This window comes from Oncorhynchus masou, chromosome 30, assembly GCF_036934945.1.
Source record: "Oncorhynchus masou masou isolate Uvic2021 chromosome 30, UVic_Omas_1.1, whole genome shotgun sequence".
Lineage (NCBI taxonomy): Eukaryota > Metazoa > Chordata > Actinopteri > Salmoniformes > Salmonidae > Oncorhynchus > Oncorhynchus masou.
In genome coordinates this window covers 7,532,361-7,556,551 of record NC_088241.1, presented here as the reverse complement: position 1 = coordinate 7,556,551, position 24,191 = coordinate 7,532,361, and the positions used below count along the sequence as shown (strand labels likewise).

The following is a 24,191-nucleotide window of genomic DNA, read 5'->3' as shown; positions in this document are numbered from 1 at the left end:
AATCGGATTGCTGTTTAACCTCTTGAAGCTAGGGGGCACTATTTTTATGTTTGGAAAAATAACGTTCCCAAATTAAACGGCCTGTTTCTCAGGACCAAATGCTAGAATATGCATATAATTGACAGATTAGGATAAAAAATATTGTCTGTGAGTATGACAGAACTGATATTGCAGGCGAAACCATGAGAAAAATCAAACCAGGAAGTGGCTTCTATTTTGGAAACTCCTCCCATTGCTCCATTTAAAATGACATCAACCAGATTCCTTTTCCTATCGCTTCCTCAAGGTGTCAACAGTCTTCAGACATAGTTTCAGGCTTTTATTTTGAAAAATGAGCCAGAACGATAACATCGCGTCAAGTGGTCACATGAGTTTTGCTTGCACAACAGAGTTCGGATAGGTATTGCTTTTCCCTCTCCTACTGTAAAAGACATTTGCGGTTGATATATTATTGATTATACATTTTAAAAACAACCTGAGGATTGATTATAAAAAACGTTTGACATGTTTCTGTGGACATTACGGATATTATTTGGAATTTGTCTGCGTTGTTGTGACCGCTGTTTCCTGTGGATTTCTGAACATAATGCGCCAAACAAACAGAGGTATTTTGGATATAAAAATAATCTTTATGGAACAAAAGGAACATTTGTTGTGTAACTGGGAGTCTCGTGAGTGAAAACATCCGAAGATCATCAAAAGGTAAACAATTATATGATTGCTTTTCTGAATTTCGTGACCAAGCTACCTGATGTTATGTGTACTTAATGTTTTGTCATGTGATCGATAAACTTACACAAACGCTTGGATTGCTTTCGCTGTAAAGCATCATTTCACAATTGCGCTACCGAACTGCCCCTAATCAAAACGAAACAAAACGGCCTAAACCCAGCCGTCAGAAAACACAGAAAATTTAACTTTTTTCAGTGTGTCAATCACTCTCGAGTCATCTGGGACCCACGAGCTAAGCCCAAGGGACTACTAGGGGGGCACTTGAACATTCGTAGTGTCATTCCAAAAAGTGATCAAATTCAACATCTACTCACAGACTCCAACCTTGACTTTCTCTGCCTCTCAGAGACATGGCTCCATAAACACTCTCCATGTGCTGCTTTGATTGTGCCTGGCTGCAATGTTTTCAGGAGAGACTGGATTGAAGGAAGAGGAGGGGGTGTGATGATTTACATTAAAGAACATATCCGATGTAAACAAATTGAGTGGTCATGTGATAATGAACTAGAATGTATCGGCCTGAAAGTTACACTGTCTCCCCAAATGTCTTTTACCCTCATTGGAATGTATAGGCCACCTTCCACCAAAAGTGTGTTTTTTGATCAGTTTAATACCATGCTTAGGGAATGTGATTTTGGGAAAGAGGTCATCTTAATGGGAGATTTTAACATTAATTATGAAGACAAGTGTTGTAGGAAAACCCTCAAACGGATCACTAATACCTTTGACCTTACACAGCTAGTTAAAGGGCCAACCAGGGTGACTTGTTGCTCTAAAACACAGATTGATTTGGTGTTCAGTAATAAACCAGAGAGAGTGACTAAATCATTCAATATGGTTACTGGGCTGTCTGATCATAATCTGACACTTATAGCCAGAAAGCTGTCTAAGAGCAGGTTTAACCTCTCTACTGTTAGAAAGCCGGATCAACTCAGAATACCTAAGAGTGAATTAAACTATTTTGAAAAAGCAATTAAGGGAATAAACTGGAATGATCTCTTGTCCTATACAGACGTGGAAGCTGATAGTCAGGTTTTCTATCCACAATCCAGACTACAATAAATGGCTTCCTAAAGAAAATCAAATCCAAACCTGGCCAAAAGAGCACTCTTCCTTGGCTAAATGGAGAAATCTGGAAATTGATGAAAGAACGAGATTATGCTCTAAAAAGAGCCCTAAAATCTAAATTAGAGCATGACAGACGTAGGTTTACCATGTTGAGAAATAAGGTGATGAAAGAAATCAGACAGGCCAAGGCAAACTTTTTTGTTAACATAATTGGTGAAGCAAAGGGAAATTCTAAATTGATATGGGAGAATCTAAAAAAGTTAACAGGGAAAGCCCATAGTAACACTGCAAAAAGACTAGAAATCATGGTGAATAACAATCTAACACAGGATGCAGTCGAAATAGCAATAGCCTTCAATTCCTACTTTATTGACTCTGTCAGGGCACTGACACAGAACCCCTCCACCGGTTTCTTGGGCTCAGTGCTAGTGAATGACACTCAACCTGTCTTCATCATAAGGGAGGTTTCTGAGTCAAAGGTGAACAAGGTGATCAGCTCACTAAAGAACTCTAAAGCCAAAGATGTGTTTGGGATGGACTCTACCTTTCTTAAAAACTACAAAGAGTCACTCATTGGCCCCATTACTAAGGTCACCAACACATCTATTGGTCTCAGTGTGTTTCCAAAGGTATGGAAGTCGGCCATAATAACAGCCATCTTTAAATCAGGCGACCCTGCTGACGTGAGTAACTACAGGCCCATTAGTATACTACCTGTGGTGTCAAAGGTTGTTGAAAAGTGTGTAGCAGAACAACTGATTGCCCACCTCAACAACAGCCCCTTCACATTACACTCCATGCAGTTTGGCTTCAGAGCGAAACACTCCACAGAAACGGCCAACTGCTTTCTTCTGGAAAATGTGAAGTCCAAGATGAACAAAGGGGGTGCTGTTGGGGCTGTGTTTCTGGACCTAAGGAAGGCTTTTGATACTGTTAACCATGAGATTCTCATCACAAAATTGTCAAAGTTCAACTTTTCCCCTGATGCCTTGAGATGGATGAAATCATACCTTGAAGGCAGAACTCAGTGTGTCAGAGTGAGCATTGAGCTGTCGCCCTGTCGTAGCTATGATGTGGGCGTGCCCCAAGGGTCAATACTGGGGCCCCTCCTGTTCAGCCTGTACATTAATGATCTGCCTTCTGTCTGTACTGGGTCTGAAGTTCACATGTATGCAGATGATACAGTGATATATGTGCATGCAAAGAGCAAACAACAAGCTGCACAAGAACTCACTACTGTAATGGTCCAGGTTACAAAGTGGCTCAGTGACTCGTGTTTGCATCTCAATGTGAAAAAAACTGTTTGCATGTTCTTCACAAAGAGGGCAACAGATGCTACTGAGCCAGATGTCTATGTGTCAGGGGAGAAGCTCCAGGTGGTATCCGATTTTAAGTACCTTGGCATCATACTTGATTCCAACCTCTCTTTTAAAAAGCATGTGAAAAAGGTCATTCAAATAACTAAATTCAACCTAGCTAATTTCCGATTTATACGAAATTGTTTGACTACAGAGGTAGCAAAACTGTACTTCAACTCTATGATACTCCCCCACTTAACATACTGCTTGACTAGTTGGGCCCAAGCTTGCTGTACAACATTAAAACCTATTCAGTCTGTCTACAAACAGGCTCTCAAAGTGCTTGATAGGAAGCCCAATAGCCATCATCATTGTCACATCCTTAGAAAGCATGAGCTCTTGAGTTGGGAAAATCTTGTGCAATACACCGACGCATGTCTTGTATTCAAGATCCTTAATGGCCTGGTTCCCCCTCCACTCAATATTTTTGTTAAACAGAAAACCCAGACATATGGCAGCAGATCCACAAGTTCTGCCATGAGAGGTGACTGTATAGTTCCCCTAAGGAAAAGCACCTTTAGTAAATCTGCATTCTCTGTGAGAGCTTCCCATGTCTGGAATACACTGCCATCAGACACACATAACTGCACCACATATCACACTTTCACAAAATGCTTGAAGACATGGCTAAAGGTCAATCAGATTTGTGAACATGGTACCTAGCTGTGTGTTGCCGCTTTCCATGTTGTCTGTTGTCTGTAGCTTGTGAGGTGTGGAAACACTTTGTTGCTTTTATGAATTTTGTCTTGCTGCTTTTTGCTCTATGTTGCTCTGTCTGTTAGCTACGTCTTGCTTATCCTATGTTGCTATGTCTTGCTTGTTCTATGTTGCTATTGTCTATATTGTAATTGTTTTTAATAATCTGCCCAGGGACTGCGGTTGAAAATTAGCCGGCTGGCTAAAACCGGCACTTTTACTGAAACGTTGATTAATGTGCATTGTCCCTGTAAAAATAAAAATAAACTCAAACTCAATAAACTCAAATCTGAATGACAGGTGGATTAACAAAAGGCTAAGCTGTGTTTTGCAATATTGCACTTGTGATTTCATGAATATGGATAATTTTAGTAATATTATTTGACTGAGGTGATATGCTATTCAGGGGTTGCTGATGACAATTATCCCGCTTAAGGGATGGGTAGTGTCAAGAAGTTAACTTGGCTTTCGAAGACCTTAGAAAGGCAGGGTAGGATAGATATAGGTCTGTAGCAGTTTGGGTCTAGAGTGTCACCCTCTTTGAAGAGGGGGATGACTGTGGCAGCATTCCAATCTTTGGGGATCTCAGATGATACGAAAGAGAGGTCGAACAGGCTAGTAGGGGTTGCAACAATTTCAGCAGATAATTTTAGAAAGAGAGGGTCCAGATTGTCTAGCCCGGCTGATTTGTAGGGGTCCAGATTTTGCAGCTCTTTCAGAACATCAGCTATCTGGATTTGGGTGAAGGAGAAATGGGGGTGTGCTACAGGATGCACATTTCTGGTTGAAAAATCTAGCCTTAGCTCTCCTAACTGCTTGTGTATATTGGTTCCTAACTTCCCTCAAAAGTTGCATATCACGGGGGCTATTTGATGCTAATGCAGTATGCCACAGGATGTTTTTGTGCTGGTCAAGGGCAGTCAGGTTTGGAGGTAACCAATGGCTATATCTGTTCCTGGTTCTAAATGTTTTGAATTGGGCATTTTATTTAAAATGGAGAGGAAGGCACTTTTAAAGAATAACCAGGCATCCAATACTGACGGGATTAGGTCAATATCCTTCCAGGATACCTGGGCCAGGTCGATTAAAAAGGCCTGCTCGAAAATTACAAAAGCCTGCTCGTTTTAGGGAGCGTTTGACAGTGAATAGGGGTGGTCGTTTTAACCGCAAACCCATTACGGATGCAGGCAATGAGGCAGTGATCGCTGAGATCTTGGTTGAAGACAGCAGAGGTGTATTTGAAGGGCAAGTTGGTTAGGATGATATCTATGAGGGTGCCCGTGTTTATGGATTTGGGGTTGTACCTGGTAGGTTCATTGACAATTTGTGTGAGATTGAGGGCATCAAGCTTAGATTGTAGGGTGGCCAGGGTGTTAAGCATGTCACAGTTTAGGTCACCTAGCAGCACGAGCTCTGAAGATAGATGGGGGGCAATCAATTCACATATGGTGTCCAGGACACAGCTGGGGGCAGAAGGTGGTCTATAGCAAGCAGCAACGGTGAGAGACTTGTTTCTGGAAAGGTGGATTTTTAGAAGTAGAAGGTCGGATTGTTTGGGCACAGACCTGGATAGTATGACAGAACTCTGCAGGCTATCTCTGCAGTAGATTGCCACTCCGCCCCCTTTGGCAGTTCTATCTTGTCGAAAATTGTTATGGTAATGTTGGAAATTTCAGGGTTGTTGGTGGTCTTCATAAGCCACGATTCAGACACGGCTAGGACATCCAGGTTGTCAGAGTATGCTAAGGCAGTGAATATAACAGACTTGGTGAGGACTCTTCTAATGTTAACATGCATTAAACCAAGACTTTTAGGGTTACAGAAGTCAACAAATGAGAGCGCCTGGGAATGGGAGTGGAGCTAGGCACTGCTGGGCCTGGATTAACCTCTACATCACCAGAGAAACAGAGGAGGAGTAGGATACGGGTACGGCTAAAGGCTATCAGAACTGGTCATCTAGTTCGTTCGGAACAGAGAGTAAAAGGAGCAGGTTTCTGGGCTCAATAGAATAGATTCAAGGCATAATGTACAGACAAAGGTATGGTAGGATGTGAATACAGTAAAGGTAAATCTAAACATAGAGTGACAATGAGAGAGATATTGTCTCTAGAAACATAATTTAAACCAGGGGATGTCGGCGCATGTGTGGGAGGTGGAACTGAAGGGTTAGCTAAGGCATATTGAGCAGGGCAAGAGTCTCTACAGTGAAATAAGACAATAATCACTAACCAGAACAGCAATGGACAAGGCATATTGACATTAGCGTGAGGCATGCGTAGCCGAGTGATCATAGGGGTCCAGTGAGTTGTTAAGCTGGCTGGAGACAAGGTGATTCAGACAGCTAGCGGGCAGGGGCAAGCAAGCTAGCAGAAGGGCCTTAGAGGTACTTTGCGACGGAAGAAGTCTGTTGTAGCCTCCTCGTGCAGTTCCGTCGGCAGACCAGCCGTGATGGATTAGTAGGGTTCCATGTAGTAAAGGTGCCCAATCCAATTGGCAAAATAGGTATAGTGGCCCAAGAAATTGGCCGATGGACCTATTCATCTAACAGTCCAATATGCTCTAGACAGCTAGCGGGCCGCGTCTAGCAGATGGATAGTCAGGGTACGTCGCGACGGAGGAGCCTGTTGCAAAAAATACCCTCGGGCAGATTATGTCGGTAGTCCAGTAGTGATGGATTAGCAGGGCTTTGTGTAGTAAAAGGGGTCCAGGCCAATTGGCAACAAAGGTATTGTAGCCCAAGGAGTGGCTGATGGACCTCTTCAGCCAGCCGGAAGATGGGCCTAGCATAGGCAGGCTCCAGGCTAATTGGTGCTTACTTCGGGACAGAGACGTTAGCCAGGAGTAACAACTCGGATTGCATCTAGCTAGCTGTGATGATCCAGGTGAAAAGGTTCAGGAATCCAGAGATATGGAGAGAAAATAAGTCAGGTATGCTCTGGTTTGAATCGCATTGTGCAAACTGGCAAGAGATTTCCGAGCTAGAGGTTAGCTGATAACTGTTAGCAGTGGTTGGCTGACTACTAGCTAGTAGCTAGTTAGCTGGCTAGCTTCTGTTGGCGGGATTCTGGTTCGAAAGTAAAGAAAAATACTTTAGAAAATAGCAGATCCATACCACATTGGGTGAAGTGGGTTCCAGGAGAGTATATTGAAGTTGAGGTTTAGGAAAAATATAAAAAAAGATATGCAAACAAAAACGATATAAAGGATATATACACGGGACAAGACGAGGACAAAGACGTCTGACTGCTACGCCATCTTAGATTGTGTCTTGCGGTCGGAGGCCGAGCAGTTGCCATACCAGGCAGTGACGCAACCCATCAGGATGCTCTCGATGGTGCAGCTGTAAAACCTTTTGAGGATCTGAGGACCCATGCCAAATCTTTTCAGCGTCCTGATGGTGAATAGGTTTTGTCTTGCCTTCTTCATGGCTGTCTTGGTGTGCTTGAACCATGTTAGTTTGTTGGTGATGTGGACACCAAGGAACTTGGCTCTCAAGCTCTCACCCAGCTCCACTACAGCCTCATCGGTGAGAATGGGGGCATGATCAGTCCTCCTTTTCCTGCAGTCCATAATCATCTCCTTTGTCTTGATCATGTTGAGGGAGAAGTTGTTGTCCTGGCACCACACGGTCAGATCTCTGACGTCCCCATAAGCTGTCTCCTTGTTGTCGGTGATCAGGCCTACCACTGTCATCTGCAAACTTAATGATGATGTTGGAGTCGTGCCTGGCCGTGCAGTCATGAGTGAACAGGGAGTACAGGAGGGGACTGAGCATGCACCCCTGAGGGGCCCCTGTGTTGAGGATCAGCATGGCGGATGTGTTGTTACCTACCCTTACCACCTGGGAGCGGCCCGTCAGGAAGTCCAGGATCCAGTTGCAGAGGGAGGTGTTAAGTCCCAGGGTCCTTAGCTTATTGATGAGCTTTGAGGGAACTATGGTGTTGAATGCTGAGCTGTAGTCAATGAATAACATTCTCACATAGAGAGTGCAATAGAGACGGCATCATCTGTGGATCTGTTGGGGTCGTATGCAAATTGGACTGGGTCTAGGTTTTCTGGGATAATGGTGTTGATGTGAGCCATGACCAGCCTTTCAAAGCAATTCATGGCTACAGACGTTAGTGCTACGGGTCGATAGTCATTTAGACAGGTTACCTCAGTATTGTTGGGCACAGGGACATTTTGGTATTAGAGACTCAGACAGGGAGAGGTTGAAAATGTCAGTGAAGAAACTTGCCAGTTGGTCTGCGCATGCTCGGAGTACACCTCCTGGTAATATGTCTGGCCCTGCGGCCTTGTGAATGTTGACCTGTTTAAAGGTCTTAAATCAGCTGCGGAGAGCAAGTATTACTTGCCCTGAAGCGAGCATAGAAGATATTTAGCTCGTTTGGTATTCTTGTGTCACTGGGCAGCTCTTGGCTGTGCTTCTCTTTGTCGTCTGTAATATTTTGCATGTCCTTCCACATCCGACGAGCATCGAAGCCGGTGTAGTACGATTCAATTTTAGTCCTGTATTGACGCTTTGCCTGGTTGATGGTTCATCGGAGGGTATAGCGGGATTTCTTATAAGCTTCTGGGTTAGAGTCCCACTCCTTGAAAGCGGCCGCTCTACCCTTTAGCTCAGTGTGAATGTTGCCTGTAATCCATGTCTTCTGGTTGGGGTATGTACACAAAGGGTTGTGAGACATGGGTTTGATTTTTGACACATGAAAGTGGGATGTATACGGAGGGTACGGAACAACAGAAGATGAACAGCAGAGGGGCTAATGACCTTGGAGATGGGGAAAGGGCAGATGAACTGGGGGGATGAACCGGGGAGAAAGTTTGCAGGACAGCCATACCTTCTGCCCATACATTCTGCCCGAGATGATACTGGGGAGCCGGGGTCCGGTGGCGTTCTACTTTCATCGATAGCAGGTCCGGTGGCAGTCCACTTGTCATCGATACCTGGAGGTGGTCTTAAGAAGGGCCGATCGGGCTCTCTTCCAGGTACGATGACAGCGGTGGACAAACACTTGGGCTGAAGGTATGCCAACCTCTTCCTCTTGCTCAGGGAAGAGTGGGGGGCTGATATCCCAGGGAACACTCAAAGGGCAAGAGACCCATGGCAGAGCAAGGAAGGGTGTCGCGGGCGTATTCGACCCACTCTAATTGCTGGCTCCAGGTGGTGGGGTTGGTGGAGACCAGGCAGCGAAGAGTCATTTCCAAGTCTTGGTTGGCTCGCTCTAACTGGCCGTTAGACTGGGGTTGGAACCCGGACGACAGGCTGGCCCGACGACCCAATGAGCGTGCAGAACGGGCTCCAGCCCATAATAGCACCAGCAGTCCAGTCTATGATTGGATTGTGCCGCTCGAGCCAAGAGAATCCCAATACCTCGGGAACCTGATGGGTCTTAATCAGCATAAATTGGATTGCCTCGCTGTGGTTCCCTGACACTCGCAGGTTGATGAGAGTGGTATAGTCAGTGACCCGTTCTATAGAGCGCCTGTCCAGCGCTCTAACGTCCATGAGAATGGAGAGAGACTGAGTGGTCCCTTTCGGATGCCAGAGTAGTGTCCCAAAAACTCACATCGGCCCTAGAATTTATGAGTACATGGAAAGATTTTGACTGGTTCCCCTACAGCAGGATGGCATGGAAAGGGGTGCGAGTAAGGGGAGAGGAATAAGGCCCACCAGAGTACTCGCCCCTTCTTGATGAGCCTGGTTTTGTAATGGGCCGGTAGCTACAAAATGTCTAATTTTATTTATTTGTTATTTTATCAGGTATGTTGACTGAGAACACATTCTCATTTGCAGCAACGACCTGGGGAATAGTTACAGGGGAGAGGAGGGGGATGAATGAGCCAATTGTAAACTGGGTATTATTAGGTGACCATGATGGTTTGAGGGCCAGATTGGGAATTTAGCCAGGACACCGGGGTTAACACCCCTACTCTTACGATAAGTGCCATGGGATCTTTAATGACCTCAGAGAGTCAGGACACCCGTTTTAACGCCCCATGCAAAAGACGGCACCCTACACAGGGCAGTGTCCCCAAACACTGCCCTGGGGCATTGGGATATTTTTTTAGACCAGAAGAAAGAGTGCCTCCTACTGGCCCTCCAACACCACTTCCAGCAGCATCTGGTCTCCCATCCAGGATCTGACCCATAGCTCCACAATAAAGACAGCTCTGGGTGTGGAGTTGGCGTAAAGGCTCAGCCGGAGTCAATCTAGCCCTGCCCAGGGAGTCGGCAGCCCTTGGTGATTCCCAAGAGATCTCGGGTGAGGTCGGGTTCTCTCAGACTTGTAGACGTCAGCTGTCTCCAGGATTCTTTGGAGGCGAGGTGGGAATCGACGGTGAATGCAGGCAACAGGGCACAAATTCCCTATCCTTCCTACGATCTCGAAGCCGCCCATCGATCCGGACGATTAAGGCTATGAGGGAGTCCAGGTCAATTGGCAGCTCCCGGGCTGCAAGTTCATCTTTGACCACCTCCGATAATCTGTGAAGGAACATGTCGAACAATGCTTCCGGGTTCCAGAAACACTCAGCTGCCAACGTGCAAAAATCCACTGTGTAGTCTGCCACACTATGGGAGTCTTGACGGAGCTGGAACAGCTTACAAGCAGCCCCTCTCCCGGGCAAACGGAGAATCAAACACCTTCACAATTTCTGCCACAAACTAATCTAGATTGAGAAAGACGGAGGACAGTTGCTCCTGCACCGCCGTAGCCCAGGTGAGTGCCCTCCCGGACATCAGCGTTATGATGGACGCTATCTTTGAGCGGTCCGAGGGGAACGAAGAAGGCTGCAGCTTGAAAATGAGAGAGCACTGGGAGAGAAAAGCCCGGCAGGTTCCAGAATATCCAGTGTAGCGCTCTGGAGGAGGTAAGAGGGGTTCTCGGGACACTGGGGTAGGCTGGGAGATTACAGCTGTGACCCGCTGCCCAGTGAGGAATCCGCAGAATTGCTCCAGCAAAGTCTTGAATACCTGGGCATGGCGTTCTGCCAGGGTATGGAGTCCCTCCATAAGACATTGCAGTAACTCCTTGTGTTGTCCAATGGTGGCAGGGAGACAGCATTGTGGAGCTGGTCTGAATCTGCTGTGTCGGTCATGCCCAGTTCGTACACGTTTTAGGGAAGACCCAGATGCAGACAGTGTCAAAGTAACAAAAGTTTATTACTAGAACAGGGGGCAGGCAAAACGACAGGTCAACGGCAGGCAGAAGTCAGTAATCCAGTGTGGTGGGACAAGGTACAGGACGGCTGGCAGGCTCAGGGTCAGGGCAGGCAGAATGGAAAACTAGTAAACAGGAATAAAAAACAGACAGGAGCAAGGGGGAAAACACTGGTAGGCTTGACAAATAAAACAAACTGGCAACAGACAAACAGAGAACACAGGAGATAATGAGGAGAGATGGGAGACACCTAGTGGGGGGTGGAGACAAGCACAAAGACAGATGAAACAGATCAGGGTGTGACAGATCAATGGAAACAGGATGCACCTGAGCTCAATTTTGAGTCTCATAGCCAAGGTTCGGAATACTTATGTAAATAAGGGTCTGAATACCTATTTAATACATTAGCAAATATTTCTTAAAACCTGTTTTTGCTTTGTCATTATGGGTTATTGTGTATAGATTTATGAGGGAAAACAGTTATTTTATCGATTTTAGTATAAAGCTGTAACGAAACAACATTTTGAAAAAGTCAAGGGGTCTAAATACCAAATGCACTGTACTTCCATAAATCATTTTAAACTGGTACCAGGCTACCTTCAGAGGAGAATTGTGAGGCTTGTGGGCATCCTAGAGAAAAACAGACATGTTCGTGAGAGTCTCAACTTTCGATGGAGGGCTACCGAGTGGGCAGCGGTCTAAGGCACTGCATCTCAGTGCTAGAGGAGTCACTACAGACCCTGGTTAGATTCCAGGCTGTATCACAACCGACTGTGATTGGGAGTCCAATAGGGTGGCGCACAATTGGCCCAGCATCGTCCGGGCCAGGGTTTGGCTGGGGTAGGCCATCATTGTAAATAAGAATTTGTTCTTAATTGACTTGCCTAGTCAAATAAAGGTTAAATAAAATAAAAAATACAAATATTAGTGTGTAGCCCAAACTGCTTGGACGCTACAGACAGACGTTGGCAGATCTGCGCTACTGGCTTCAGACAAGTCCTGTGATGCTTGTGGTGGTCAAAGAGCCAAACAGAGAACACCATTGTGTTCGTGCGAGTATGGATTTCGGTTCGCACGATTCAGACGTTGTCGTGAGAAGACCGATTTTAGGTTATTATAGATTCTTGGTCTGACAAACACTGCTGTAGCTCTCCCATCTTCCACAGCAGATGTGTAAGGATGACAAGGGCGGATGCAGTGGACTGAGACAGCCCATTATCAGCTTGATGGCGGCATTCTGAAACTGTTTAAAAAAAACATAAATGTCACTGTTTTTCGCAATACATTGCAGTCAATAGGAAAATATGAGTGTCACAGGGTTGATGTTTGTCATTACATTGAATGGGAAAAGATGGGTCACAGAGTTTATGCCTAAGTGAATGTATTGTATTGAATGGGGGAAGATTTCCATCACAATATGGATATGGAAGAGAAAGACATCACAGACATGACACCTCTATCTCTCTCTTTCTCTCATTCTTTTTATTCATCAATCTACACACAATAACCCATAATGTGAAAATAGGTTTTTATTTATATTTGTTTGCAAATGTTTTCAACATACAAAACAGAAATACCTTATATATATAAGTATTCAGACCCTTTATGTGAAACTCAAAATTGAGCTCAGGTGCCTCTTTTCCATTGATCATCCTTGAAATGTTTCTACAGCTTGATTGGAGTCAACCTGTTGTAAATTCATGTGATTGGACATGATTTCTAAAGGCACACACCTGTCTATATAAGTCCCACAGTTGACAGGGCATGTCAGAGCCAAAAACCTAGCCATGAGGTCAAAGGAATTGTTCGTTGAACTCCGATACAGGATTGTGTTGAGGCACAATCCTGTCAAGTAGACAGTGGCCTCCATCAGTCTTAAATGGAGCTGGCTGCCTGGCCAGCATCACGTCTGGAGGAAACCTGACACCATCCTTATGGTGAAGCATCTTGGTTGCAGCATCATCCTGTGGGGATGATTGTTAGCAGCAGGGACTGGGAGACTAGTCAGGATCGAGGGAAAGATGAACAGATAGATCCTTGATGAAAACCTGCTCCAGAGCGCTTAGGACCTCAGACTGGTGCAAAGGTTCACCTTCCAACAGGACAACGACCCTAAGCACACAGCCAGGGCAATGCAGGAGTGTCTTCGGGACAAGACTATGAAGACCCTTGAGTGGCACAGGCAGAGCCTAGACATGAACCTGATCAAACATCTCTGGAGAGATCTGAAAATTGATGTGCTGCGACTCTCCCCATCCAACCTGACAGAACATGAGAGGATCTGCAGAGAAAAATGGGAGAAACTCCCCAAATACAGGTGTGCCACGGTTGTAGCATTATACCCAAGAAAACTCAAGGCTGTAATCGCTGCGAAAGGTTCTTCAAGAAAGTACAAAGTGAAGGGTCTGAGGACTTCTGTAAATGTGATATTTCATTTTTTTTATATACATTTGCAAAAATTTCTAAAAACTTGTTTTTGTTTTGTCATTATGGGGTTTTATGTGTAGATTGATGAGGAAAATAACAATTTAATACATTTTAGGATAAGGCTGAAACCTCCCACTCCTTTTTCTATTCTGATTAGAGCCCTTTTGCACTGCTCTGTGAAGGGAGTTGTACACATTTCTCAGAACAAGAATAGACTGACAAGTTTCAGAAGAAATGTCTTTGTTTCTGTCCTATATCTGAGAGGTATAAGAAAGAAAATGTTACATTTTAAAACTTTTTTAAACAATTTAACTTGGTCAAAGAAAATGGCTCAACAGAATTAAATACAATTATTATCTGTCCCTTACCAGCTTCTTTGTGTCAATATCAGGCTGACCGACAGAAAATGGACACCATGTGGAGGAGCCTGTCCAGATATATATGTATCTTCTTCCTGCTGGCCCTGTCAGGCCTCTTCTTCCTGTTCAGCAACATTAACATTCTGGAGGTAGGGTAAATCCATCTGGCCTAATACGAACCAATCTCACATTGCTTCTATCACCCTCTCCCCCTCATCATGGGAGCTACACTGGGGTGTCTCTAGCTGCTCTTATCAACGTGGGTGTATTTACATATACTAGTGTTGCTTTTAATTATATTGGGTGGCACAAAAACAGTCCACTGCGTTGCCTTAAGTTAAATACAATTCCATTTCAACTTATTGTGCTGGGTGCCAGGAATGTTGGTCATTATGAAGTTTGGAATTTGAGACAAAATATCTGAATGATCGTATTATTAAACAGACTTTCCAAATGTGGGTCTGTTGTACACCCACTTCCTCTCTGTCCACATATGGCACACGTGAAGAACTTTTATTTTGACCTGAGGTAAGCAGAGGAAGTCGGTTGACAACAGACCCACATTTGGAAAATCTGTAATACGATCCTTTAGATATTTTTTCTCAAAGTCAGCCTTCATAATAACCAACAGTCCTGCCCATCGGCACAGTAAGTTGAAATGGAAATGGATTTAATGTTTTTGTACAACCCAATACAATTGAAAGCAAAGCTAGTGTATGTAAATACACCCACGTTGCTAAGAGCAGCTAGGGCGTCACGAAAACAGTAGGTTTTTAAATGCTACACTTGATGCATAAATATTGCCAGCATCAGCAGAATGCAAGCCAACTTTATCAAGTGTTCTTGGGTGTGAGTCATGCATCAAATTCTTGAAAATAGTACCAGAGAGTCATTTTATACTGAACAGCGCAAGCCTCTCACAGAGCTATGCTGCTTATGTCCAGGTTTCATTAAAATTAATGGAAGCTTCACACACTCTACAAAAGTTAGTGTCCAGTGTAGCAGGCCTGTTAGTGACCTCTCCTCTTTACTCAGCAGAAGCTCAACTGCCAAGCAGTGTCAATGTTCTACCAGCACCAAAGCAACATCCACTCAGCTTTGCTCCCAGAGGGCCCTTCTCCTCTGGACCACAACCAGAGCTACTGTAGCCAGGAGCCCTCACCGGAGGAGGCTCTGGAGGAGCGTGACCTCCTAGACTCCATCGCCTGGCCACAGCCTCAGCCCCATTCTGTGAATGTGTCCCTGAACCAGACCAGTGACCCTGCACACAGCCTTTTTGTGATCCTGCCAGCAGGAGGCAGGAGAGAGTGGCACGTGGGGAACCAGTTGGAGGCTCTAGTCCATATGCATGACTTCCAGGGGCGTCCCAAGAGCTATGGTGGAGACTTCTTGCTGGCCCGGCTGCATTCCTCCACATTGGGAGCAGGCGTTGCAGGACAGGTGCTGGACCACAGGAATGGGACCTACTCTGCCATTTTCCCGTTACTATGGCAGGGACCTGCACAGGTGGAGATGACACTGGTCCATCCTAGTGAGGCAATTCATGTTCTACGACGGATACGAGAGGAACGGCCCGACCGGATTCCCTTTCAGAGTCTGTTCCGCTCTGGAAAACTGTCCCAGACAACTGTATGTAACCTGTGTCTGCCGACAAACCAGAAGCCGCTGTGCAATTACACAGACCCCCACACAGGGGAGCCCTGGTACTGCTACAAGCCCAAGCAGCTGAGCTGTGACACACGGATCAACCATGCCAGGGGACCCTATGTGAACCATCTGCTCGTGAACAAGGAGGCATTGCTCTTTCAAAGGTTAGTGAGTTTTACAGTATGCAAGTGAATGAGTTTAAAAGTGTGTGAAATGTATTCTCAGACTTTGTTTCCAATGTATCAGATTGCTTGCTGCATTGAGTTTATTTTACATTGAAATATGATTCTTTCTCCACTTTTTCTCAGTGGTGTAAATATCAAAGTTCCCATTCATCCTTCAGGGTCTGACAGTGTCATTGTGCTGCCTGAGAAAAAAGGTAGGCAAGCAAAGAGATACCACAGTACAACTGTGTGTATATCTTTTTAACACTAGTTAACCAGCCTACTAACTACTCTGCTCCGCTGTGTGGCTGTTTACTTCAACTCTGGAGAGTTTATGGGTGTGCAGGACAGTATTCGAGCCAACTACTGCATCTACAGTAATGTAAGGTGGGAAAGCCCTAGCACTTCTATTGACTGTAAAGTGATGATGCTAGCTGGTGCAAGGTGCTTGCTTTTCTCTTTCAGACAAAGCAGACGTGGAGAGAAGCAGCATGAAGACAGAGTCTACCAGGATCACTCCTTCCGGGTATTACTTCCAAGGGTCATGGCGAGCTCTGGGTGGTGGTGTGATGCGCCAGTTTAACATCTCATCTGCCACTCAGTGTCTGAAGGGCAAGGTGGTGTACATGTATGGAGACTCTACTGTCAGACAGTGGTTCGAGTACATCAACACCTTAGTACCAGGTGAGTCTTGAGGCATCTTTCACTCTCTACTGTGCTTTCTAACACTCTCTTCTGTTGGTCCAACTCCCAACTCTCCCTTCCTCTTTGTGACAGACCTGAAGGAGTTCAACCTTTACAGTCCTAAGAATGTGGGGCCCTTCATGGCAGTGGACAGCACCCACAACATCCTGCTGAAATACCGTTGTCACGGTCCTCCAATCCGCTTCAACACTGTCATCGCCAGTGAGATGCGCTATGTAGCTAATGAGCTGGATGGCCTAACTGGTGGGTCAAATACTGTGGTGTTCATCAGCATATGGTCCCATTTCAGCACCTTCCCTGTGCAGGTGTACATTCGCCGACTACGCCACATTCGGCGGGCGGTGGTGCGGCTTCTGGACCGAGCTTCGGGGACCCTGGTGGTGTTGCGCTCGGCCAACCTCCAGGCCCTGGACCCGAAAGTGAGCCTGTACAATAGTGACTGGTTCTCAGTGCAGCTGGACGGGGTGCTCAGGGCTATGTTCAAGGGTCTGGATGTTGTACTGATAGACGCCTGGGAGATGACCCTTGCCCACCACCTCCCCCATGCCCTCCACCCACCTCCTATCATCATCAAGAACATGATAGATATTATCCTCTCTCATGTCTGCCCAGAGTAGGGCTTGCAGATTAAGAATGATTTATGTCAACATTTTATCATTCAACACCTACAGTATACAATATTTTAAAAAATCCTAGAAATACCAAATTCTGCATTATGTGTTTTTACTGTTGTCACATCACTCTTGATAGTATCACCGATATTTAATTAGCTTAAGTATCGGCCACATAGCCTTTGTCAGAGCTTTTGTTATGTCGGTAAAACCACCCGCTCTCTCAAACAGAGAATTAGTGAACAAAAAAGTTCAATCAGGAGAAACGACAGGGATTATCCAGTCGCTGTACATTTCAATGACCTGAAACATGACATTTCTACCTTTTAGATTCTGTGACATAGAGAAAGTTAAGATATCAGACAGAAGAGGTGATATAAATAATACTCTGAGTTAAAGGGAATGTTTTGGGATTTTCACCCTCCAGACATTATTTCCTAAAGGACTTAATGATGAAATGCTTGTTATGTTGTGAATTTGAACATGAATTATGTAACTCTTGTAGATTATTCTGAGGTTTTTCGAACGATGTACCCAGTGACTAATGAAAACGTACTATGTCCTCATTGAGATTTTACAGACGTGTTCAATACGCCTTATTTATACACTTTTGTAATATTTATGAAATGCATATTGTTATATTTGGTAGCACTTATTTGTTTTTCCTTTGCCTCCAACCCCCTTCGATGTGTAGAATGGATGTGGGTGGGGCCAGGTCTACATAAGGGTGCACATTTTTTGTAATCACAAGAGCTCTGACAAAGACCGCGAGGCCGATACGTAAGCTTATTAAAGATCAGTGATACTATCAAGAGCAGTGTGCGGTTTCCTTTTTCCTTCATCTTGTTCAAGTGTTGCCATGCACCTGCAAAAAAAGATTGCTCAGATGTGCGAGTGCCTCTTGAATACTGTTGTCACATCACAATGAATGAGAATTGTTACTGATTGTTACATTTTGTCTGTGAACATTTGTGTCCAGATTTCTCTATTGAGGCTTACACTGAGTGTACAAAACATTAAAGACAACCGCTCCTCCAATGACCAAGTGAATTGAGGTTAAAGCTATGATCCCTTATTGATGTCACTTGTTAAATCCACTTCAATCAGTGTAGATGATGGAGAAGAGTCAGGTTAAATAAAGATGTTTAAGCCATGAGACAATTGGGTCATGGATTGTGTATGTGTGCCATTCAGAGGATGAATGGGAAATACACAAGATTTAAGTGCCTTTGAATGGAGTATGGCTGTAGGTGCCAGGTGCACATTGTTGGCATAAAGAACTGCAATGCTGCTGGGTTTTTCACGCTCAACAGTTTCCCGTGTGTATCAAGAATGGTTCACCACCCAAAGGACATCTAGCTAACTTGACACAACTGTGGGAATCATTGGAGTCAACATGGGCCAGCATCCCTGTGGAACGCTTTCAACACCTTGTAGAGTCCATGCCCCGACGAATTGAGGCTGTTCTGAGGGTAAAATGGGAGGGTGCAACTCAATATTAAGAAGTTGTCCTTAATGTTTTGTACACTCAGTGTATGTCAAACATGATTTGCTTATTTTAAATGTTTTCAAAAAGTACAGACTGAGCTTCAAAATAGTATAATATCATACACTGTAGTTGGAGAAAAAATGGGAAAGTTATTTTGCTTTAAAAGGTGATAAACTTGTCCCACTTTGGAGACAAGTAAGAGAAAATTCCCTTTGATTTTTATGAGATTTTCACACCTCCTAGAGGGCTCTTCTTTGTTTACACCCATTCAGCATAGTTCACACCCTCTTAAGCCTTAGCCCAACCCACAAATTGTTAACGCATGTGAGTCAGCATGGCATTGTCCTCCAGAAAGTGGTCTCACTACTTTACCCCTAAGAGTCAATCCAAGTAACATCATAAAAAAATCCCTTCAAAATCCATCAGGCTGCGTCTCAATCCACCACATCTGCCTATGCTGGCTTTCTGCATCTGCGATTGAAGGTGCCTTATAGTTACAGTGTTATTTGGAGTTACAGTGGTGTTTGTCAGACCATGAGACTTCCCGAAAATTGGTCTTCTTACGAAACATCTGTAGCGTCCAAACGGTTTGGCCTACAAAACTATTATGACCACTCTATAGAAAGGGAGACTCTCACAAACACGATGGTGTTCTCTGTTTTGCTACGACAACCACACGTCTCACAGGACCCATACGAATGTGTGGAAGTATGGAGGTAGTTTTGTGCCCCCAAAAAATAAGGGGTGTCAACAAAAACAACCAAATCCTGAGCTTTCTAATATTCGGAAAATGTTCAGACCCCTTCACTTTTTGTTAAGTCCTTATTCTAACATTGATTAAATTGTTTTTTTTTCTTCTCATCAATCTACACACAATACCCTATAATGAGAAAGCAAAAACATTTTTTTTTAAATGTTTGCAAAAATGGAAATATCACATTTTCATAAGTATTCAGACTCTTTATTAATCAGTACTTTGTTGAAGCACCTTTGGCAGCGATGACAGCCTCTAGACTTCTATGGTATGAACCTACAAGCTTGGCACACCTGTATTTGGGGAATTTCTCCCATTCTTCTCTGCAGATCCTTTTAAGCTCTGTCAGGTTGGATGGGGAGTGTTGATGCACAGTTATTTTCAGGTCTCTCCAAAGATGTTCGATCAGGCTCAAGTCCGAGCTCTGGCTAGGCCAATCAAGAACATTCAGAGACTTATCCCGAAGACACTCCTGCGTTGCCTTGGCTGTGTGCTTGGGGTCTTTGTCCTGTTGAAAGGTGAACCTTCACCCCAGTCGGAGGTTCTGAGCACTCTGGAGCAGGTTTTCATCAAGGATATCTCTGTACTTCGCTCCGTTCATCTTTTCCACGATCCTGACTAGTCTCCCAGTCCCTATCACTGAAAAACATCCCCACAGCATGATGCTGCCACCGCCATTCTTCACTTTAATGATGGTGCCAGGTTTCCTCCAGACATGACGCTTGGCATTCAGGCCAAAGAGTTCAATCTTGGTTTAATCAGACCAGAGAATCTTGTTTCTTATGGTCTGAGACACCTTTATGTGCCTTTTGGCAAACACCAAATGGGATGTCATGTGCCTTTTAACTGAGGAGTGTCTTCTGTCTGGCCCCTCTACCATAAAGGCCTGATTGGTGCAGTGCAGTGCAGAGATGGTTGTCCTTCTGGAAGGTTCCCCCATGTCCACATAGGAACTCTGGAGCTCTGTCAGAATGACCATTGAGTTCTTGGTCACCTCCCTGACCAAGGCCTTTCTTCCCAGATTGCTCAGTGTGGCCGGGCAGCCAGCTCTAGGAATAGTCTTGGTGGTTCCAAGCTTCTTCCATTTAAGATTGTTGGAGGTCACTGTGTTGTTGTTGACCTTCAATGCTGCAGATTTTTTTTGCTACCCTTCCCCAGATCTGTACCTCGACACATTCTTATCTCAGAGCTATTTTGAACAATTCCTTTGAGCTCATTGCTTGGTTTTTGCTCTGACATGCACTGTCAACTGTAGGGGACTTACAGTTGAAGTCGGATGTTTATAAACACCTTAGCCAAATACATTTAAAAATTTTCACAATTCCAGACATTTAATCCAAGTAAAAATTCCCTGTCTTATATCAGATAGGATCACCACTTTATTTTAAGAATGTGAAACAGAATAATAGTAGAGAGAATTATTTATTTCAGCTTTTATTTCTTTCATCACATTTGCGGGGGGGGGCAGTGTAGCCTAGTGGTTAGAGCGTTGGACTAGTAACCGAAAGGTTGCGAGCTCAAAACCCCAAGCTGACAAGGTACAAATCTGTCATTCTGCCCCTGAACAGGCAGTAACCCACTGTTCCCAGGCCTTCATTGAAAATAAGATTTTGTTCTTAACTGACTTGCCTGGTTAAATAAAGGTAAAAAAAAAAGTTCCAGTGGGTCAGAAGTTTACATACACTCAATTTGTATTTGGTAGCATTGCCTTTAAATTGTTTTGGGGAGCCTTCCACAAGCTTCCCACAATACGTTGGGTAAATTTCGGCCCATTCCTCCTGACAGAGCTGGTGGAACTGAGTCAGGTTTGTAGGACCCCTTGCTCTCAAACACTCTTTCAGTTCTGCGCACAAATGTTCTATAGGATTGTGGTCAGGGCTTTGTGAAGGCCACTCCAATACCTTGACTTTGTTGTACTTAAGCCATTTTGCCACAACTTTGGAAGTATGCTTGGGGTCATTGTCCATTTGGAAGACCCCTTTGCGACCAAGCTTTAACTTCCTGACTGATGTCTTGACATGTTGCTTCAATATATGCACATAATTTTTCTCCCTCATGATGCCATCTATTTTGTGAAGTGCACTAGTCCCTCCTGCAGCAAAGCACCCCTACAACATGATGCTGCCTCCTCGTGCTTCACGGTTGGGATTGTGTTCTTCGGCTTGCAAGCCTCCCCCTTTTTCCTCCAAACAAAACGATTGTCATTATTGCCAAACATTTCTATTTTTGTTTCATCAGACCAGAGGACATTTCTCCAAAAAGTACGATCTTTGTCCCCATGTGCAAACCGTAGTCTGGATTTTTTAATGATGGTTTTGGAGCAGTGGTTTCTTCCTTGCTGAGCGGCCTTTCAGGTTATGTCGATATAGGACTTGTTTTACTGTGGATATAGATACTTTTGTACCTGATTCCTCCAGCATTTTCACAAGGTCCTTTGCTATTGTTCTAGGATTGATTTGCACTTTTCGCACCTCCAATTGACTCAAATTACATCATTTTCTGGAATTTTCCAAGCGGTTTAAAGGCACAGTCAACTTAGTGCATGTAAACTTCTGGCCCACTGGAAGTGAGTTATAAATCCTGTGAAGGATTAACAATCGCGCACAATTTCAATGTCCTGCTAGTCATGCCAGGAATATAGTATATGCATATGATTAGTATGTGTGGATAGAAAACACTCCGAGGTTTATAAAACTGGTTAAATGATGTCTGTGACTATAACAGAACGTGTGTAGGAGGCAAAATCCCAAGGAAAACTGTTCACAAAAAACACGAAAAAAATATCAATCCGCCAGTCTCTGTATTGTCTATGGCAAGGGAAAATAGATAGCGTCCGGTTTACAGTTCCGACAGCTTCCGCACGATGTCGCCAGTGTTGGGAATTGTATTGAAGTTAATCCTTGGTCAAATGAGTAATAGGCACTTCCTGTCGTCGAGTCTACCGGAGGAAGTTATGAAAGGAAAAATATGGACGATGATTTCAAGACTTGCTGCTATTGAATACAGATCGCCCTGTGATCAATTTGATTGTTTATTAACGTTTACTAATACCTAAAGTTGGATTACAAAAGTAATTTGAAGTGTTTTGTCAAAGTTTATAGCCAACTTTTTTAATTAAAAAAAATGACATTGCGTTTTAAAACAGAGTTTTTTCCTGGATTTGACGGTGTTCATAAATGGACATTTTGGGTATACATGGACCGATTTAATCGAAAAAAAGACCCAATTGTGATGTTTATGGGACATATAGGAGTGCCAACAAAGAAGCTCGTCAAAGGTAATGAATGTTTTATATTTTATTTCTGCGTTTTGTTTAGCGCCGGCTACGCTAATTATTTTGTTTACATCCCCTTCAGGTATTTCTGGTGGTTGCATGCTATCAGAAAATAGCTTCTTTAAAAATCTGACATGTTGGCTAGATTCACAACGAGTGTAGCTTTAATTGAGTACCCTGCATGTGTGTTTTAATGAAAGTTTGAGTTGTATCGAGTACTATTAGTTGGCGCTCTGGAATTTACGCTGATTTTGATCCCTGTACAGGGACAGCAGCCATAGGAGGATTTATAAGTCAAATAACCTGTCTAAACAATTGTTGGAAAAATTACTTGGGTCATGCACAAAGTAGATGTCCTAACCGACTTGCCAAAACTATAGTTTGTTAAACAAGAAGTTTGTGGAGTGGTTGAAAAATAAGTTTTATTGACTCCAACCTAAGTGTATGTTAACTTCAGACTGTATATAGACAGGTGTGTGCCTTTCCAAATCAAGTCCAATCAATTGAATTTACCAATCAAGTTGTAGAAACATCTCAGGGATGATCAATGGAATCAGGATGCACCTGTCCTGAGCTCAATTTCGAGTCTCATAGCAAAGGTTCTGAATACTTATATAAATACATTTTATATATATATATATTTGCAAACATTTCTAAAAACCTGTTTTTGCGTTGTCATTATGGGGTATTGTATGTAGATTGAGGAGGGGAATCCGTAATTAATCGAATTTAGAATAAGGCTGTAATGTAACAAACTGTGGAAAAAGTCATGGGGTCTGAATATAGGACAGACACTTCAAAACTTTATTCCTCATTATTAGTTTTTTGACTTTTTGCCAACTATAAATACTGTCTGTTATTCAATATGTGTTTCAGTGTTTCTATTGGATATAATGGTAAAGGCCAAATTCAAAATGTATCTGGATGTGGTGGTCCTGGGCTGAAGTGGTTACACGTGGTTTGCTGTTGTGAGGCCGGTTGGACGTAGTGCCAAATTCTATAAAACAACATTGGAGGCGGCTTATGGTAGAGAAATTAACATTACATTCTCTGGCAACAGCTCTGGTGGACATTCCTGCAGTTATCATGCCAATTTCACGCTCCCTCAAAACTTGAGACATCTGTGCTATTGTGTTGTGTGACAGAACTGCATAAGGTGCACCTGTGTAATGACTATACTGTTTAATCAACGTTGATATGCCACACCTGCCAGGTAAATGGATTATCTTGGTAAGGAGAAATGCTCACTAACAGGAATATAAACAAATTGGTTCACAAAAGGTGAAAGAAATATGCTTTTTGTGCGAATGGAACATTTCTGGGCTCTTTTATTTCAGTTCATGAAACATTACAATGAAAATTACTATGAAATAATAAAATATTTCAGATGTGTATATTACTTAGTATTTATTTGATGACTATATTGTTTTTCATTCCTTAAAGTCATCATCTCATTTCTGCTCAAGCAGTAGCAGCTCCAGAGCTGAAATCATTTTACTAGTTCTTCAAATTAGATAAAGCATACTTTCTCCAACTTTCTCTATCCCTCTATAGTCATTGTGTTGTGTACATTCCTCTCTCATGTGATCGGTGTGTATCGGTGTGGCTCCTGAGTGGCACAGCGGTCTAAGGCACTGCATCTCAGTGCAAGAGGTGTCACTAGTACTACCCCTGGTATAAATCCAGGCTGTGTCACATCTGGAGGTGATTTGGGAGTCCCATAGGGCGGCCCATCGTTGTCCGG

General features: G+C 43.8%; 1 protein-coding gene across 3 annotated transcripts in view; it reads left to right on the top strand.

The window, feature by feature from the left end:
• The window catches only part of LOC135521947 (NXPE family member 3-like), a 38,177-nt gene extending 14,336 nt beyond the window's left edge, over positions 1–23,841 (top strand). The window contains exons 2-6 of one of the 3 annotated variants that reach the window (XM_064947771.1): positions 13,836–13,952; positions 14,842–15,614; positions 15,759–15,829; positions 16,080–16,298; positions 16,392–23,841. In XM_064947771.1, coding sequence (XP_064803843.1) covers positions 13,851–13,952; positions 14,842–15,614; positions 15,759–15,829; positions 16,080–16,298; positions 16,392–16,936 — 1,710 coding nt within the window. In that variant the 5' untranslated portion in view covers positions 13,836–13,850 and the 3' untranslated portion in view covers positions 16,937–23,841. Of the gene's footprint in view, positions 1–13,815; positions 13,953–14,838; positions 15,615–15,758; positions 15,830–16,079; positions 16,299–16,391 lie in introns of all 3 variants that reach the window. The other 2 variants (XM_064947769.1, XM_064947770.1) reach the window with 2 other exon arrangements.
• The last annotated feature ends 350 nt before the right edge of the window (positions 23,842–24,191 follow it).